The sequence below is a fragment of the Jaculus jaculus genome, chromosome 11 (assembly GCF_020740685.1).
Source record: "Jaculus jaculus isolate mJacJac1 chromosome 11, mJacJac1.mat.Y.cur, whole genome shotgun sequence".
Lineage (NCBI taxonomy): Eukaryota > Metazoa > Chordata > Mammalia > Rodentia > Dipodidae > Jaculus > Jaculus jaculus.
Genome location: NC_059112.1, coordinates 2,752,108 through 2,768,670, shown reverse-complemented (window position 1 = coordinate 2,768,670; position 16,563 = coordinate 2,752,108). Strand labels below are relative to the sequence as shown.

The 16,563-nt window shown below is 42.3% G+C and overlaps 1 protein-coding gene across 1 annotated transcript; it reads left to right on the top strand.

Moving 5' to 3' along the window:
• Positions 1-345: 345 nt before the first annotated feature.
• Positions 346-16,563, top strand: Alb (albumin). Its single transcript, XM_004665352.2, has 15 exons — positions 346-468; positions 1,510-1,567; positions 2,738-2,870; positions 4,611-4,822; positions 5,342-5,474; positions 6,224-6,321; positions 7,637-7,766; positions 8,882-9,096; positions 10,136-10,268; positions 11,181-11,278; positions 12,741-12,879; positions 13,417-13,640; positions 14,626-14,758; positions 15,322-15,389; positions 16,406-16,563. The coding sequence occupies exons 1-14, from the start codon at positions 390-392 to the stop codon at positions 15,361-15,363; spliced, it is 1,827 nt and encodes a 608-aa protein (XP_004665409.1). The 5' UTR covers positions 346-389; the 3' UTR covers positions 15,364-15,389; positions 16,406-16,563.

Sequence of the window (16,563 nt, the reverse complement as noted above, 5' to 3'; positions counted from 1 at the left end):
CATCTTAGCTTTTAAAATTTCTTATTATTGCCAAGCAAAGCCCAAAAGTAAAAATCTTCAAATGGGAAATAGTCAATAAAGGATGTGGTCATGGATGATCGTTACAGACCATTTTGACTCTTATGTAAAAATTGATAAGGTGTTTTATATAACGTTAATGAATTGACAAGGTCTTGTGGGGAAAACAGTTCCAGATGGCAAACATGTACACAAGGGAGTTAGTCAAACAACTTTTTGGCAAGAATGGTCTGATTTTGTAACTAGTTAGGAGCCAATGAAACGTGAGCTGGGTCTAGTTATTTGTCTACAGCTGTGGGCTGGAGAGCTATATTAGCTCTCCTTCCCCTGGGCTCATCCTGCCTGCCCTCTCAGCCCATAAGCCTGGCACAATGAAGTGGGCCACCTTCCTCTCCCTCCTCTGCATCTTTGCCTCTGCTTACTCCCGGGGTCTGTTTCGACGAGATGCACGTAAGAATTCTGTATTTTCACTGCTCAACTTTTATTGTCTGTTCCTAGCAACATAAAACATCAGCAAACCTTACATGTCTAAGGAATCAAGTTTTCTGTTAGCATTTGCTTCTAGGATGTGATGATAATTTGTATTTTGTGAACCTTCATGTGGTTATTATATTAATATATTTGAAACATCTTAGATGTCAATAATGGTGAGAAGTTTCTTCTTCTCTTTTGAGGTAGGGTCTTGCTCTAGCCCAGACTGACCTGGAATTCACTATGTAGTCTCAGACTGGCCTAACCCTACCTCTGCTTCCTGAATGCTCGGAATAAAGGTGTGAACCACCATGCCTGGCTGAGAATTTTCTTATTTAAAAAAAAAATTTTATTTATTTATTAGTGAGAGAGAGAATGGACACATCAGGAACTCCAGCCACTGCAAAAGAACCCCAGATTCATGTGCCACCTAGTGCCTCTGGCTTACATGGGTCCTGGGGAATTGAGTCTAGAACCAGGGTTCTTAGGCTTCACAGGCAAGCACTTAACCGCTAAGCCATCTCTCCAGCCCCAAGAATTTTCTTCTTAATTTAATTGTTCTTTTTGATTTTGAAGGCCTGCTGGGCAGCATGACTTAGACATCATGGAATAGATATGGAGATAGAGTTTGTCACTATGTACTGTACCATGCTTTACCAAATAAAAGCTCACATTATTGTTATAAATGGAATTTGCGTTCATATTTATGTTTGTTACATAGTGCCTTAGAAGCTGTTCATAGGTACCATAAAAGCCTCAGTTTGATCCAAATGTTAACATAAAGCCATGCATACTTAGCAAATTTTAAGGCAGTATTCTTGGTGATTGGATAACTCTTCTTTAAACAGAAAAGGGATGATTCACCACACTTCTAAGAATCTTCTGTAGGGATCAGAGACCAATATCCTAAAAGAAAAGAATATTTTGAGAAAACAGAAAGAAATAGGAAAAGCACTACTGTTACTACTTTTCTTCCATTTTTGCTCACATTTGGTGTTTATTCTCTCCCTTTTCCTGCAGACAAAAGTGAAATCGCCCACCGGTTTAATGATGTAGGAGAAGATCACTTCAAAGGCCTGTGAGTAAAAATGTCAAGGAGTCCAATTCTTGTTCCTCATGCACTTAGTTCTCTCAAGCACTCATGTTCCCTCCTCCAGGGTCCAAAGCACATAGCAGTGTTTTGCCCAGTAGAATTTTAGGCACTGAGATAGATACCTGTGAGCCCCCAATGTAGTAGCCAAGGGACACATGTGGTTGATGGGTACTTGGACTGTGGCCAGTATGACTATGGAACAGAAATTCAAATTATATTGAATTTTAGCTAAGTTGCTATGGTCACCTATGGCCGATGGCTGCTGTATGGGAGATGAGATCTGGGGCCCTGGACGCACTGGCGTTGTGATGCGGCAGTGGGCGGGACAGAGCTGAGTCCTTCCAAGGCTCACTGGCTAATGTTGCCTCCCTGCATGGGAGCCAGTGCTGTGGTCTCTTCCACACAGCTCAGCACTTTTTTCTTTTTTTTTGTTCTTAAAGTACTGGGGCTGGAACTGAAGGCCTTACACATGTTAGACAAGCATACTACCACTAAGCCACATCCTTAACCTTCATTTTTTAATCTAGGAAACAAAATGAAAAAATGGTTCATTTGTTAATTATTTTAAGGTCCTTAAAGTATTTATGTGAGGGGGGAGGAAAAAAAATAGAAGAAAAAGAGATAGAGAGGTTGGGGTTGAATGGGCACACCAGGGCCTCTTGTGGCTGCAAAGGGATTCCAGACGCATGTGCCACTCTGTGCATCTGGCTTTACATGGGTCCTGGGGTACTGAACCCAGGCCATCATACTTAGCAAGCAAGAGCCTTTAACCCCTTGAATGATCTCCCCAGTCTCTTACTTTTAAAAGATTACTGTCATCCTATAGCCTGATTAAATGAGATGTATGAGTTTTTTAAAAAAAAGTAATTCAAAGGACTTACTTAATGCCCATTCTTGACAATGAGGTCTATTTAGTATACAGTTTGCCCTATGTTTATGCATCTCCATCCATTCTCACATATCATAGAAATACAAATTCTTCTTCTGCCTGGTTAGGCCTCAAAAAAGACCTGACCTGGAATGGGCTTGAATAATTGTAAAAAAGATACATAAGACAATAGAGTGCACACACAAACATGATTCTCTTTCTAGCACAGCAGCCTGTATTAAATTAAGTTTCATTGAGCAACATATTATTATGTCCTTTTTTTCCAGGGTCCTAGTTACCTTTTCTCAGTTTCTCCAGAAATGCCCCTATGAGGAACATGTAAATTTAGTGAAAGAAGTAACTGACTTTGCGAAAGCATGCGTTGCCGATGAGTCAGCTCCCAACTGTGACAAATCCCTCGTAAGTACATTCTGATCTCAAGGGCTCTTTCTCCTAGGTGCTCCACAGCAGAAACTCTTTTCCATTTTTAAAACATTATTATCAAATGATCAAACCCATAAGCAAACACACACTCTAGCTATGCCCACAACTGGGAAAAACATGTATTTCATGAGACCACACTCAGCCATCATTGCGGCTTTGTTGCGGCCACTTGCAGAATTTTCTCTTTTTTTTAAGGCTAAAGGCTATATGTATATACATTTGTATACACGCTTGTATGTGTACAGGGCACACCTTCATTCATCCATCCACATTGTCTTTATCCACTCATCTGGCTGCTTATGGATATTTAGGATGTTGGAACGTTATGACTACGATGGACAATGCCACTATTAGCACAGGAGTGCCAGTATTTTCTTGAGATAGCAGAGTGATTTTAACCTCATAAATCACCAGCTAACTTCTATGCCAGCTTTGCTGACTAAGTGAAAATAATAGTGCCGCTGTTTCTATGTTGTGGGAGTTAGTATTTAAGAGCAGGGCACGCCACCATCTTGAAGGACTTACACATTTAGCCATTTAGATAGGCTTGTAAACAAAAGACCTGGCCACTCAATCTGCATACAGCCATGACCAGTCTTTTTAAAGATTCATCATTAGGTCCTTTTGCCTCTTGCTTCTGTCTGGATGCTCCTTTCTTTCATGGTGTAGTTAGTCCCTTAAAGAAAGCATTGTGGTTCTACATCTAAATTCCTAAAAATGTCCTCAAAGTTCACCCATATTGAAAGAGTCATAAATTCTCTTGAGAGCAATATACTTTTCATCAGGTTAAAGGTATTCCATAACAAGAATTAATGAGGAAGGAAAAGATTTATTTAATGAGTGAGGTACTTTGAGGTAAATGTTTCTACTAAGAAAAGAGCATAGAGCAGATTGTGTGACTCCTCAGTCTTCAATGGTCTCTACTAGAAAGCTGGATGTCACAGAAAGAAACACCAGCTAGCTGGCCTGTCTAACCAGCATGCTCGTGAGGGTGGGCTGTGTCTCCCGAGGGCTAGGGCCTTTACCTTTTGATGGCAGTGGTTGCTTTTCTAACTTTTAGTGTCAGGTGGAAAATTAACAAGGCAACATTTTTTTTAAAAGCATCATTTGTCTTTTTGTCTCTCTGTTCCATTTATCATCCATAATTACTTTGGAAGTTGACTGTCATAAGATTTATACAGCAATGGTCAAATCAAAGAAAACCAAACATGATGTGTTGAGAAGATTTTTGTGGGATTTAGTGGGTTTTAAATGATTTTGTTTCATAAACAATTTTATATCATTTTTCTTTTAATTTTTCAGAAATATTTTATTTATTTGAGAAAGAGGCAGATAGAGATAGAGATGAGAGACAGAGAGAGAATGGGTACACCAGGGCCTTTAGCCACTGCAAATAAATTCCAGGTGCATATGCGACCTTGTGCATCTGGCTTAATGTGGGTGCTAAGGGAATTAAACTGGGTCATTAGGTTTTGTAAGCAAGCACCTTAACCACTGAGACATCTCTTTACTCTCTGTATATCTATTTTTAAGTCACATAGAAAAACAAAAAGATTGTACCTGTCTCGTCAACTATACACACACATGATCGTATCATCTCTTGTACATACATATAAGACATGATTTTACCAGTACATTTGGTTTTTACATTACCTTTTGGTGATCAAGAAAATAATAGAGCTCCCAGTAATTTGGAGGTTGCTTTCTTCCATTTAGCACACTCTATTTGGAGACAAGTTGTGTGGCATTCAGAAGCTCGGAGAACACTACCCTGAACTGGCTGAATGCTGCACAAAACAAGACCCTGAGAGGATGGACTGCTTACAGAAGCACAAAGACGAGACCCCAGAACTGCCCCTATTAGTGAGGCCAGAGGCTGACGCCATGTGCACTGCCTTCCAAGAAAATGAGAAGAAGTTCATGGGCCAGTAAGTCACCAAACATTTATGTTTCAAACTTTAAAACTAAGGATTATCTCTGCCAGTAATGATCATACCCCAAAATATTTAGCACCAAGATTTAGAAGTTTTGACCTTTTAATGGTTTTTAAAGAATCATGTTTGATACCACAAACTTCTACACAACAAGAATTCTGATCAAAAGTCTTTTGATCTTGAAACAGGATATGCTATCTATGAAAAATCCAAGCTTGACATGTTTTAAAATATTGATATTCTCAGACCTGATTTCATGATGGGACTATATCAACAACAGTTAAATATGCGCGCGCGCGCGCACACACACACACACACACACACACACACACACACACACACAGAGTCCTTTTCACTGACTTAGAATATAAATGATAAGGTCCCTAGGTACACATTGAGCGTCTTTGGTAAATTATAACTCTGATTCTGGTCTATGCTAATTGTTTCTGTCATGCTAAATGCTATGGGAGAATGGTTGATTGTTTTCTTCTTTTTGACTTTTAAAAATTTTAGGTATTTACATGAAGTTGCCAGGAGACACCCTTACTTTTATGGCCCAGAGCTCCTGTACTACGCTGAGAAGTATAGGGACATCGTGGCCGAGTGCTGCCAAGCTGCAGATAAGGCAGCCTGCCTCACCCCTAAGGTATTTCTCCAGAAGAAGCATGCAAGGACCGGGCTCCTTCAGCCTGCTCTTCTCATGGCTGATTCTGGAAGCCTCCATCTCTGATGGAAACTTCTCTATCTGTCCAAGAAAGCCTTCTAAGCTCTATATGCCCAATGGATTTTCATCCTCCTTAAAGGCCTCCAAGACCCACCACATCTGATCTGAAAGAGAATCCTTAAGCAGGATTTAAATATCCTGCCATTCTTTATGGAATGCAGGGAAACCCGTTTGTCAAATTGTGTAGCCAGGGGCCAGATTTTGTGCATCCTTCCTTCCGCTGGGGTGGGAATTCAAAGGGGAGAATTTCCCTCTCTTCTACAAGTATTTTCACTCTTCTGAGCACGTACTGATTTCATGAGACTTGGTGGAAGGAGGACTGGTGAAGTAAACATAAAGTTAAGAAGTGAGTCAAGCTGTTTTCTGGGTATTAATGAGCGCTTCTCCCTAACAGACACTTTCCCTGACAATGTCCCCCGCTACTTTTTAACTACCTAGAGGCCTCCACTATGACCTGACTAATTCCCCATGTTTTAGCATAACAAAATTGTTATTTGCCAAAGGGATCTAGGTATAGATTACATCTTTAAATTTTAATATAGGCTGAGGATGTAGCCCAGTGAAAGAACGCTTGTCCAGGGCTTCAGTCCCCACACACAACCAGTCAGTTTGGGGTGTGTTTCGTGTAAAATATTTCTTTTCTAATGTTTTGCAACTGACTCCTTTTGCAGCTTGATGAGCTGAAGGAAAAGGCCTTGGCTGCAGCCGCGTACCAGAGACTCAAGTGCTCCAGCCTCGAGAAATTCGGAGACCGCGCCTTCAAGGCCTGGTGAGTGCTGTCGGCACGCTGCGCGTGCCCCCGATTATTCTGTGCTCACACCACACACTGACACAGGACTTCACACACTTTCAAGTGTGCCCTTTTGTTTGTCTACGAGGTAGAAAGCCGGTACAGGTGAAATCAGGACGTTTGTCCTGATTATTGTGTGTGATTTTTTTCCCCCCTAAATTCTCAAGGAATTTAGAAGATGTCTCTTTTTGTTCCAAAAAAGACAGATATTTGAATTTTAATCTGAAAGTGACTTCATCTTATGCCCTGGTCGTGGAATTCGGCCACGCACTAAATTGAAGCGATCATTTCTAGTTACGGCTTTCTCATGGCTCCAACTCCGCTCTTATTTCTGTTTTGGCTTGAGCCTTCCTGTGTTACTACAAGGCTGCTCAGGGCCAGCCTTCACAGGTGAGCCAAAGCTACCTGCCCTGCTAGCACCTCTTGTTAACCAGCTAGTCTACAGAGCAAGAGAGAAAGTGAGTATGATAGCCGTCCCGCGTGTTCTCTAGACCCTGTTAGCTGAGCTATCTGTACCCATCATTGCTATCATTCAACTGACTGAACCCAAACAAAGTTACAAGCGTGGGAACCCCAATAAGAAACAGTTCAGTGTCAGCCCACAGGCTGTGACTGGTCCTGGGAGAGAACTCTGGTATCAGCTAGGCAGCTCTGGGATGAGCTTGGGAAGAACGATACCATTAGCACTTTACATCCTGTCGTAGACAGATTTCTTAGTAAATGGATTCATAATAAAAGCTCTAATTCTACAGACATTACAAAATTTCTTTTCTCTTCAGAGACCTGAAGATTCAGAAAGATTATGTTTTAATTAAGCGGAAAAAAGGACAGTGAATCTGTGAGAGACTTGTCAGATGATAAAATGCTTTCCTATGAACGATCCAGTTTAATAGTCACGAGGCCTTTATTTTATGCCCTGGGAAAAGCAAGGGCTCAGAGAGGCCAGGGGACTTCCCGGGGATTCACAGCCGAGAAGAGAAGTCAGACCTGGGCTCCACACCTGATGGCCCTCAGACATTTTCAGAATTCCTCTTTGATTTCTAATTTTATTAGCTATTAGTTTTCTATGACCCCCACTCATACACTTTCAGTGGACACTTCTGCCTAAGGGCGGGGGGGTGGGTGGGATAACTACATAGTTTAAATCCAGCATGAAGGTAATTAATGAATTTGTAAAAAAGCTTCTGTATTTTAGTCTGTCTTGAACTTCCTTATAAGAAATAGCATTCTCCCACTGCTTTCACGTAAGCTATTGCATGGTAATAGTGCTTGAATGGGGAAATTTTCTTTTTAGGTCCGTAGCTCGTCTGAGCCAGAAATTCCCCAAAGCTGACTTTGCAGAAGTTTCCAAACTGGTAAATGACTTGACTAAGGTCACCAAGGAGTGCTGCCATGGCGACATGCTCGAGTGTGCAGATGACAGGGTAAGGAGCTGTCCCTGTTCAAGTCAGTCAGCGGGCAGGACTGATGTGTAGGTGACGGCCGACAGTGGGTCACTGTCTCCACGCGCTCTCTGCTTCGCGGTACTTTGTTGATTTTACAAGCACGTTTTCTGAATTGTTAAATGACCCGAAATCCTGTGTTTGGTCATTCTCTGAAAACAAAAACTTAAACAGAAAGGTAGCAGTTTTTGAAGGTAGGTTTCTAAGATATACCAGGGAGCACAAAGGGGCTGGAGACCCCACTGGGTTGAGAAACCTTTGAAAAAGATACATTTTCCTCATCTATGCTCTCTCCGTTAATTAGATCTCTGTGTGCAGTGTAGAACTTCTTCCTTTCTTCTGTCCTTCCTTTCTTCTTTCTTTCCTTCCTCCTTTCTTTTCTTTCTTTCTTTCTTTTTTAGGGTCTTTTTTTGAGGTAGGGTCTCACTCTAGCCCAGGCTAGCCTGGAATTCACTATGGAGTCTCAGGGTGGCCACAGACTCTCAGTGCTCCTCCTACATCTGCCTCCCAGTGCTGGGATTCAAGGTGTGCACCACCACGCCCAGCTACAAATTCTTAAACATATAAAGTCTGACCTCTTTGCCCCCAAACTAGTGCAATTTATCTCCTTTTCTTCAAAGACTGAAAGTATTTCATAGGCTAGAAACCCCATTCTTAATACATGCATGAAAAACTCAAGTCAGATATTTTCTACGTGGAAGCGAGGCCCACGAGTGATATCCTCACTCCTTCATTAGCCAATATGTCTCACTTGTTAACGAGTTACCTAGCTTCATAATGCCTGCACTTAATATGTGTGTCGGATGATATTTGGAAGTATAGCATTGAATTTTACTGAAAAAAAAAAACAACATGATAACTACCTCAGTAATAAAAGCATAAAAAGAACAAAGTGATTGATAACAATAGATACGTAAACGATGGCATGTTACCGACTAGTCGTTTTGAAGCATGTTGGAAGGTTTTAGCCTCCACCCTTAGGCACTGGGTTGTATGTGGTGTCAACACAACGAATGAATTGTGCCTGTGCCATTGAAGTGTGGGGAGACAGCACAGCAATGTTCATTTACACTGAACAGTTTTTACCCCGTCCCTAGGCGGAGCTTGTCAAGTATGTCTGTGAGAACCAAGACTCCATCTCCAGTAAGGTGAAGGAGTGCTGTGCCAAGCCCCTGCTGCAAAAGTCCCACTGCATCACCGAGGTGGAAGAGGACGACATGCCCGCTGAGCTGCCTTCGCTGGCTGTCGACTTCGTGGAGGATAAGGACGTCTGCAAGAACTACGCCGAGGCGAAAGATGTCTTCTTGGGCACGTAAGTCTATGCTTTTCCTCTCGCCACTTTTGTGTGGCTTCATGGTCTAGAAGATATTAGGCATACCTTTGAAGTCACTTCCATTTTCATGTCCTCGATAATTCCTTGCTCCCCTTGCCTCTCCCGGGCTTTAAACTTTGCCGAAAATAATTAATCAATTTAAAATACTGTCTTGCAACAGTGCATGACATTGGCAGAAATGCAGTGTTCCTTACTCCCTCAGGATATTTCTGGGACTATCTCTAGAAATATTGTATACATATAAATTATATATATTAGTCAATAATTTTATAACAGTTTTTTAAAGTACTCAAAATTATATAAATATACTGCCTATCAATCATCTATCTACTTATCTACTTACCAACATCTATCTATCCATCTATATGATGATAGCAAAGAGATATATATATATTTATATATGTACATATATATAAATAAATTTGATTACGAGTTGCTTAATATTTAGTAGAAATGCTTCGCATTTCAGCAGTATGGCAAGGCAAAATAAAGTTAAATTCACAAATGATTATATGTTTTTAGTTAAGTGTAGTGATGAAATTTAGACTTTTATTATTGAACCATGATTATATCCTATACACTAAATAATATTTAATAAGATCATATGGAGGAGAACAAGAACAATTGAAGAATATATCTTTGTTCAACTATCTTCTAGAATCCTTTTGGGATGTAATTCATATCAAGCCAAATACACACTAAAAATAACAGGAACCATTAGTCAAGATTCAGGGCAGGCCAGGTAGTGTGTGTTTTGCATAGACTGCGTGACTGCTCCCAACCCACTTTAAGGGATATGTCCCTGTCCATGGAGGAGGCGAAGGCTCCGACGGCTTGAGAGAGCCGCCTTAGTGGTCACACTAACGCCAGTGGCGGCTGCACAAGATGAACACAGGAAGACTTGGTTCAAGGTCTCAAGGCTAGGCTCTGGGAACATGACTCACTTGAGGTGAGAGGTGAGTTATGTGACCTTTTTTCTTGCTCACGTCTTCCACTAACCTGTGTCTGTTTGAATTAGGTTTTTGTATGAATATGCGCGAAGGCACCCTGATTACTCCGTCGTCCTGTTGCTGAGACTGGCTAAGGAATATGAGAAAACGCTGGAAAGGTGCTGTGCCGAGGCTGACCCCCACGCCTGCTACGCCAAAGTGGTAGGTCTCGGCACGAAGGGGAAGCCATGCAAGAAAGTGAGGTCATGTGGAGCCTTCAATAGGATGGCTAACAAAACCTGCAATAGCTACTGTAGGAAAGAAAGGTCCGAAGAGAGTCATGCTCAGTCTCAGGAAACCTTGTCGGTAGATTTTGCTTCCATACTCCTGAGGACAAAGTAAAATGCACGTTTAAATGACAACTGAAAGAAGCTTAGCTTGGATCCAAAGACGGTCAACCTAATCCCACAAAATTCCAACTTCTAGACTGAATTCCCTAAGGGAATTTGTGAAAGCTGTTTGCTTAGAATATTTTCAAATCCCTTTGAGAAGGTTTTACAAGAAATAAAGTGAGGACAGAAAACAAACAAACAAACTTATTCTAGAGGACATTAAGGTTCCACCAGCAAAAAATGGTTGCTAAACTAGCTGGAATAGAGGAAAGCCATTCTTTACACAGAAGCTGCCAATGGCCTGCCCACACCACGGCTGATGCCGGAAGTAACCTTTCCTGTCACAGAGACCTCAGGCTCCAGCTAGAGACATGGTGTAATGTTACAATAAGAAGGGTATTTACCCAACTCCTACTATGCGCTAGGCGAGGTTTAGTTTCCTCAGCTCAGTTGCTTTCCAGAGCATCTCCATGGGACAGCCCCACCACACCCCACTGTGGAGGTGCAGGCTCTGAAGCTCCGAGACATGGGGTGATGTTGCAGTTAGACAGAGAATCCCATGTCTTGGTTCCGACGCAGCCACTGGATTCCAGAGCCTGGAGATTCTTATCTGCTTGCACGATATAGCCTGCTAAGTAAAAGTACAGTTTACATGTAACACGATAGATGTGTTATTATGGTGAGAAATGACTTGCTTGGGGTTCTCAGGAAGAATGTGTAAACACATCACTCTATGTTGCAGTTTGATGATTTTGCCCCTCTTGTGGAAGAGCCTAAAAACCTAGTCAAACAGAACTGTGACCTCTATGAGCAGCTGGGAGAGTATGGATTCCAGAATGCGTGAGTATTCCTGTTCAGTAGCTGAGTTTTAAAAAATGTAATATTTATTTATTTGAGAGAGACAGAGAGAGAGAGAGAGAGAGAGAGAGAGAGAGAGAGAGAGAGAGAGATAGAGAGAAGGAGCAAATGGGTGCACCAGGGCCTCCAGCCACTGCCAACGAACTCCAGATGCGTACATCCCCTTTTGCATCTGGCTTACGTGGGTCCTGGGGAATTGAACCATGGCCCTTGGGCTTCACAGGCAAACACCTTAAGGACTAAGCCATTTCCCTAGCCCTAGTAGCTGAATTTTCTTGTTCCATGTGAACTAGTTAATATATAGGCCACCCAGCATATGCTTTTTAATAATGAAGATACATGATTTATTTCTAATCCCTCTACACCAAAAACACCCGAAGAGGCAAGTGAATGGAAGTGGAAGGGTAGCAAGGCCTTGATGAGTTGGAAACAATGCCTCAGGACGACATAGGTCATGAGGGCTAATATCAAAATCTTCGTACATCGTAAATGCAGATGTCCTTGGAAGGTGAAAGGGCAACTTATTAGCAAATGAAGTCAATATAGCAGTTTGGAGGGAGCAGAAAGCCACATGTATATCAGAAACTCAAGAAGTGATATCAATGTTGAGCACAAGGATATGACAGAACCTGTTTAGATGACACATGAAGAGTGTGGGGACAATGGTCTGTTGGGGGAGTGATTGGAAGTTTGGGAGATAAGCCCAGACTTTGACAGTTATCCACTTGCTTTCCTGTGGAATTTCCTTCTTGGAGGAAATAGATAAGAAGGCTCAATCCCGTGCAGTAAAGGCGAGCAGCAGGAAGGGAAGCACTGTTTCCCTGTTCCCTGCGCGTGCGTGTGCAGTGCGTATGTTACCGGGTCTCCGGGCAGACGGCGCAGATATCAGCAGAGGTGGGACTTTCCTCCCATGAGTACATTGCAGTCACACACTGGTTTTCAGTGTTTTTTTTTTTTTTTTTTTTGACACTCTTGGTCCTTGCTAAGTGGTATGACAGATTAATCACACCCATTATTCCTTTTAGTTCAATACTTGAACCGTATCTATCGAGTCTGATATATTTCTTCCCATTTCACCCATACCTTTCAAGGTTTTTACAGTGCTATGTGCAAGCTCATGGTAGAGTCTATTTAAAGAAGCTCTGATAAATATACTAATACCATCGAATTATTGTAAGGCAATTCACCTTCCACAGTGCAGATCAAAGATTATAAAGATTAAGTGCAGGGAGTTTTCAAATATGTTTAACTAGTTTCCCAGGACAAGGTCATCCTCCAGCACTGAGCCATCACCCTAGAGGTGAGGATAATTTGAAGAATGGAAAATAACATATAAATTGAGTTGGGGTCAGTTTTTTCTTCTAGATGTACTTACTCTATTGGGTCAGAATAGTTTCTTGCCTGGATGAAACCACATGGACTGTTTTCGTTTACTTTTTAACAGATTGGCAGTTCGTTATACCAAGAAGACCCCTCAGATGTCAACCCCCACCCTGGTGGAGGCCGCAAGGAACCTAGGAAGAGTGGGCACCAAGTGCTGTAAGGTTGCTGAAGGAAGGAGGCTGCCTTGTGTGGAAGACTACGTGAGTCTCTTAAAGCATAGTGAAGTTAATAGGGATGATTTTTTTCTTTAAATATTAACAAATCTAACTTTCAGAGGCAAGGATGTGTGTGTGTGTGTGTGTGTGTGTGTGTGGTGTAACAGGACTGTTTTTACTTATATTGATCCTGACTCCACAAATTAAGACCTACTTAAATAAAGATCCCAAAGATTGACCATATATTTTGAAAGGAAAAGAAACATCAATGCTCTGAGCTTGCATGTTGTCCATTTTCACTTTCCTTGGGGTCACTGTTTTATTGCAGAAATGTAAGAGTATTTTTGACATATATCTTTCCTCAAATTATTGTCACAAATCACTTTCTCTTAATATGTAGACATACTCAATTAGAGGAGAGACAACTTTTAAAGGTCCCTCCCACTGAATTCCAAAAATTAATCACTGTGCCCATCCAGTTTGGAGTCCAAGTTGCTAATTCAGTCCAACCCTTCTTTGTGTGACCTGGAAAGTGGGTGTTCATGGGAAATCTCCACCCCTTCTCCCCGGCATGTCGCGTAGCTGGCCGTCGTCCTGAACCGCCTGTGTGTGCTGCACGAGAAGACCCCCGTGAGTGAGAAAGTCACCCAGTGCTGCTCCGGCTCCCTGGTGGACAGGCGGCCATGCTTCTCTGCGCTGCAAGTTGATGAGACCTTCGTCCCCAAGGAGTTCAACGCCGAGACCTTCACCTTCCATGCCAACATCTGCACCCTCCCAGAGAACGAGCAGCGCGTCAAGAAGCAAACGTGAGGCGTCCTTCCTTATGTATCTTGTCACCCATGTAGGGAGCAGAAAGCCGCAACATGTTCCTCAGGAAAAAGTGCTCATGTACCAATCTTAATGGGGTGGTGAAAGTATCAAGAGAAAAATGGCCTGTGGGTGAGAGCCACAGGGGAATAAGGTGCTGTCCAGGCTCAGCAGAATCCTCAGAACAACTAGTTGGTGAGAGTGTGTTGATAAGATCAGAATCGAAATCACAACAGGATTTACTGCTTGGCATGGACGGCTCTGGTCAGCGGCTGCCTGGGGACACCACAGGCCGCACAATCCACAGGAGGGACTTGGGAAAATAACCAAGAAATGCAAATTTTGAGACTTGACTCCCTATTGCTGGGGTCAGAATAGCCTGAAATTTAGCAACAGGCTCTTTGTTGGTGGTCTGCGTGCTCACAGCCGGGAGTGAAAGGCCGCACAAAGCCTGGCATGGCCGCAGAGGGCTCTGTCCGGTGTGGTTGGGAGAGGACGCGAACCACCGCTCTCACTTGCTGGGCTGCTGTCATTTCTCCCTAGGACCACTCCCCTTGAATGGAGCACTCTTTAAAGAGCAAATGTAAATATTCCCAGATGCAAAACATTCAAGTGAACGCCAAAAATTTAGGGATCATTTAAATGTCCTAATGATTCATAAAATTCACTATGGCTTGAATTCTAAAATGTGAGTGATGTCTCAGTTCAGGGCATAAACCTTTCTGGAGGTTTGTTTGAAACCACGTAAAACACTGATTGCCTTGCCCGGATTGGACCAAGGGAGTCTCCCACCAGCCCTAGCAAAGCGGCTTGTCTTGCTCTGAGGGGCAGACCAGGATATGGAAGCACAGCCTTGAACTCAAAGCTGCCTGGCTCTAAAACTTGTGATCTTAAACCATGGCCTCGCCACCCTGGCCCTGTCTGGGTTCTGTCGTGGGTGGAATCGTCTCTGTGCCATCTCCCTCATTGTCTGTCCACATGCAGGGCACTGGTGGAACTGGTGAAGCACAAGCCCAAGGCCACCGAGGAGCAGCTGAAGACCGTGATGGGAGACTTCTCGGCCTTCCTGGCCAAGTGCTGCGCGGCTGATGACAAGGAGGCCTGCTTTGCTGCTGACGTAATGGCCTTGTTCTCTTTACTTCATTTTAATGCTTAATGCGTAGTTTTGCGCCTTTGGCCAGGTTAGGGATGCGTACGCATATGGGGCAGAGAGCTTGTCCTATAAAACAAGACAATGTCACTTAAGTAGTTCTTGGCTTTTATCTCTTGCTTCTTTCTCTGTGGAGTATTAAATGCTTATAATGCTCACTGATTCAAATTCATGATGCTTATGAATGTAGATAGAGTTGTGAGGCCCAAACTCTTTTTATCAAACAAAACATTAACTTATAAACATTTTCCTGAGAAAACAGGATTTTTGCATGATTTTATAGATTAGTGATGGAAATTAGATACCTGAATCATTTAATGCTTCCTCTCCTGGTCCAACAATAATTTTGTATCTGGGGAGGAACAGCCCCTGACAGCAAGCTTCCTTTTGGGACTTCTAGGAGTAAATTGGAGTCAAAGGATGAGGCATGGACATTCACCAGTCACTGCAAATACTATTCGAAAGTCCTAAGGGCAATGCCCACATTTTCCTAACATCTGCCATTTTGTTTTGTTGTTGTTGCTCCTCAGGGTCCACAACTTGTTGCTAAAAGCCAAGCCGCCTTAGCCTAGGAACATCATAACCACAAGCATCTCAGGTATCTACATTCTGGGTTTTTTTTTTTCTTTAAAAGTATGTATGGTCGTTACTACTAAAAGCATTTGCCGAGAGGTGTGGAGACCAACGCCAGCTGCTGTCCCCAGCTCTTCAGATACTGAGTTCAGTCCCGTTGCTGGTCGCACTTGTCAATGAGACAAAGAATGTGCAAAGGCCTAGGTTAAAAAATTCACTCAAGGGGTAGCCAAGCTAGTGAGTGGTGAAGGCAAAACCCCAAATTCAAGCCACAGTTTACCAGTTAGCCATGGTTCTCGTCTGCTATGGAGTCAGTGATTGATGGTCCAACAGGTGTTCTCATGGCATGAAAAATCTTTTTTATCAATTCTAACACCTCAGCATCGTAATTTCACATGGTTCAGCCCAAAATTTTAAGAAATTCACTTCATGGGAAGATAATATGTGTCTATTTACTTTGTAATTAATGATCTGCTACTAAATTTCCAATATGTCACCATGTTAAGCCTTAATGGAATTTATCTGATAAACCTCCCCTCTATAACATAAACACCCAAGCATAAGTGCATTGACCTATTTTGTTTGTAATATTCTGAAGGGGAGTTTAATAAATATGATAATAATGACATAAGCTATTAAAGAGCAAGCTGCTTGCCTTTATGAGTTACTTACTGTGCACTTAAGCAAGGAAATAATTTTTTGCATCTAAAAACTTTTGGTCACTTCAAAATGTGATTTATTTCAGTTCTTAATGGAAAACAGTTCTCTTAGAGTTGTAGCATAGGTGATAGGTTTCATTTGTGATGACTTCGGTAAGAAGTAGGTGGCAGCTGAATAAATGAGCGTCTTTGGAGCAGGGAGCACAGGGGAGCCCAGGCCGCCCCTCAGCTGTCCTCTGCCTCACCCAACAGAAGGGGCATCATCTAAGTGTGACCATGGTCAAGTCGTCCACACTGGCGCAGACATCCATTTGTTTTCATAGATTTGAAAAAAAAATGCCATGTTACAAAGAGGGCTCATATTTCTCCTTTTGTTTTTCAGTCTACTCCGAGAAAAAGAGAGGCACGCAGACTTGGAGCTTACCCATCTTTCCTTTCTGTTGGTGGAAACCCAACAACTTTGTCTAAGGAACCACAATTGTCTTTAAACAATGACCTCTATTTTCTGTGCTGCAACTAATAAAAATGATAAGAATGTAA

Coding starts and splice junctions, on each gene's coding strand:
- Alb (XM_004665352.2), top strand. CDS start 390: ATGAAGTGGGCCACCTTCCTCTCCCTCCTCTGCATCTTTGCCTCTGCT. Junction 469..1,509: donor TCTGTTTCGACGAGATGCAC/GTAAGAATTCTG, acceptor CTTTTCCTGCAG/ACAAAAGTGAAATCGCCCAC. Junction 5,475..6,223: donor CAGCCTGCCTCACCCCTAAG/GTATTTCTCCAG, acceptor CTCCTTTTGCAG/CTTGATGAGCTGAAGGAAAA.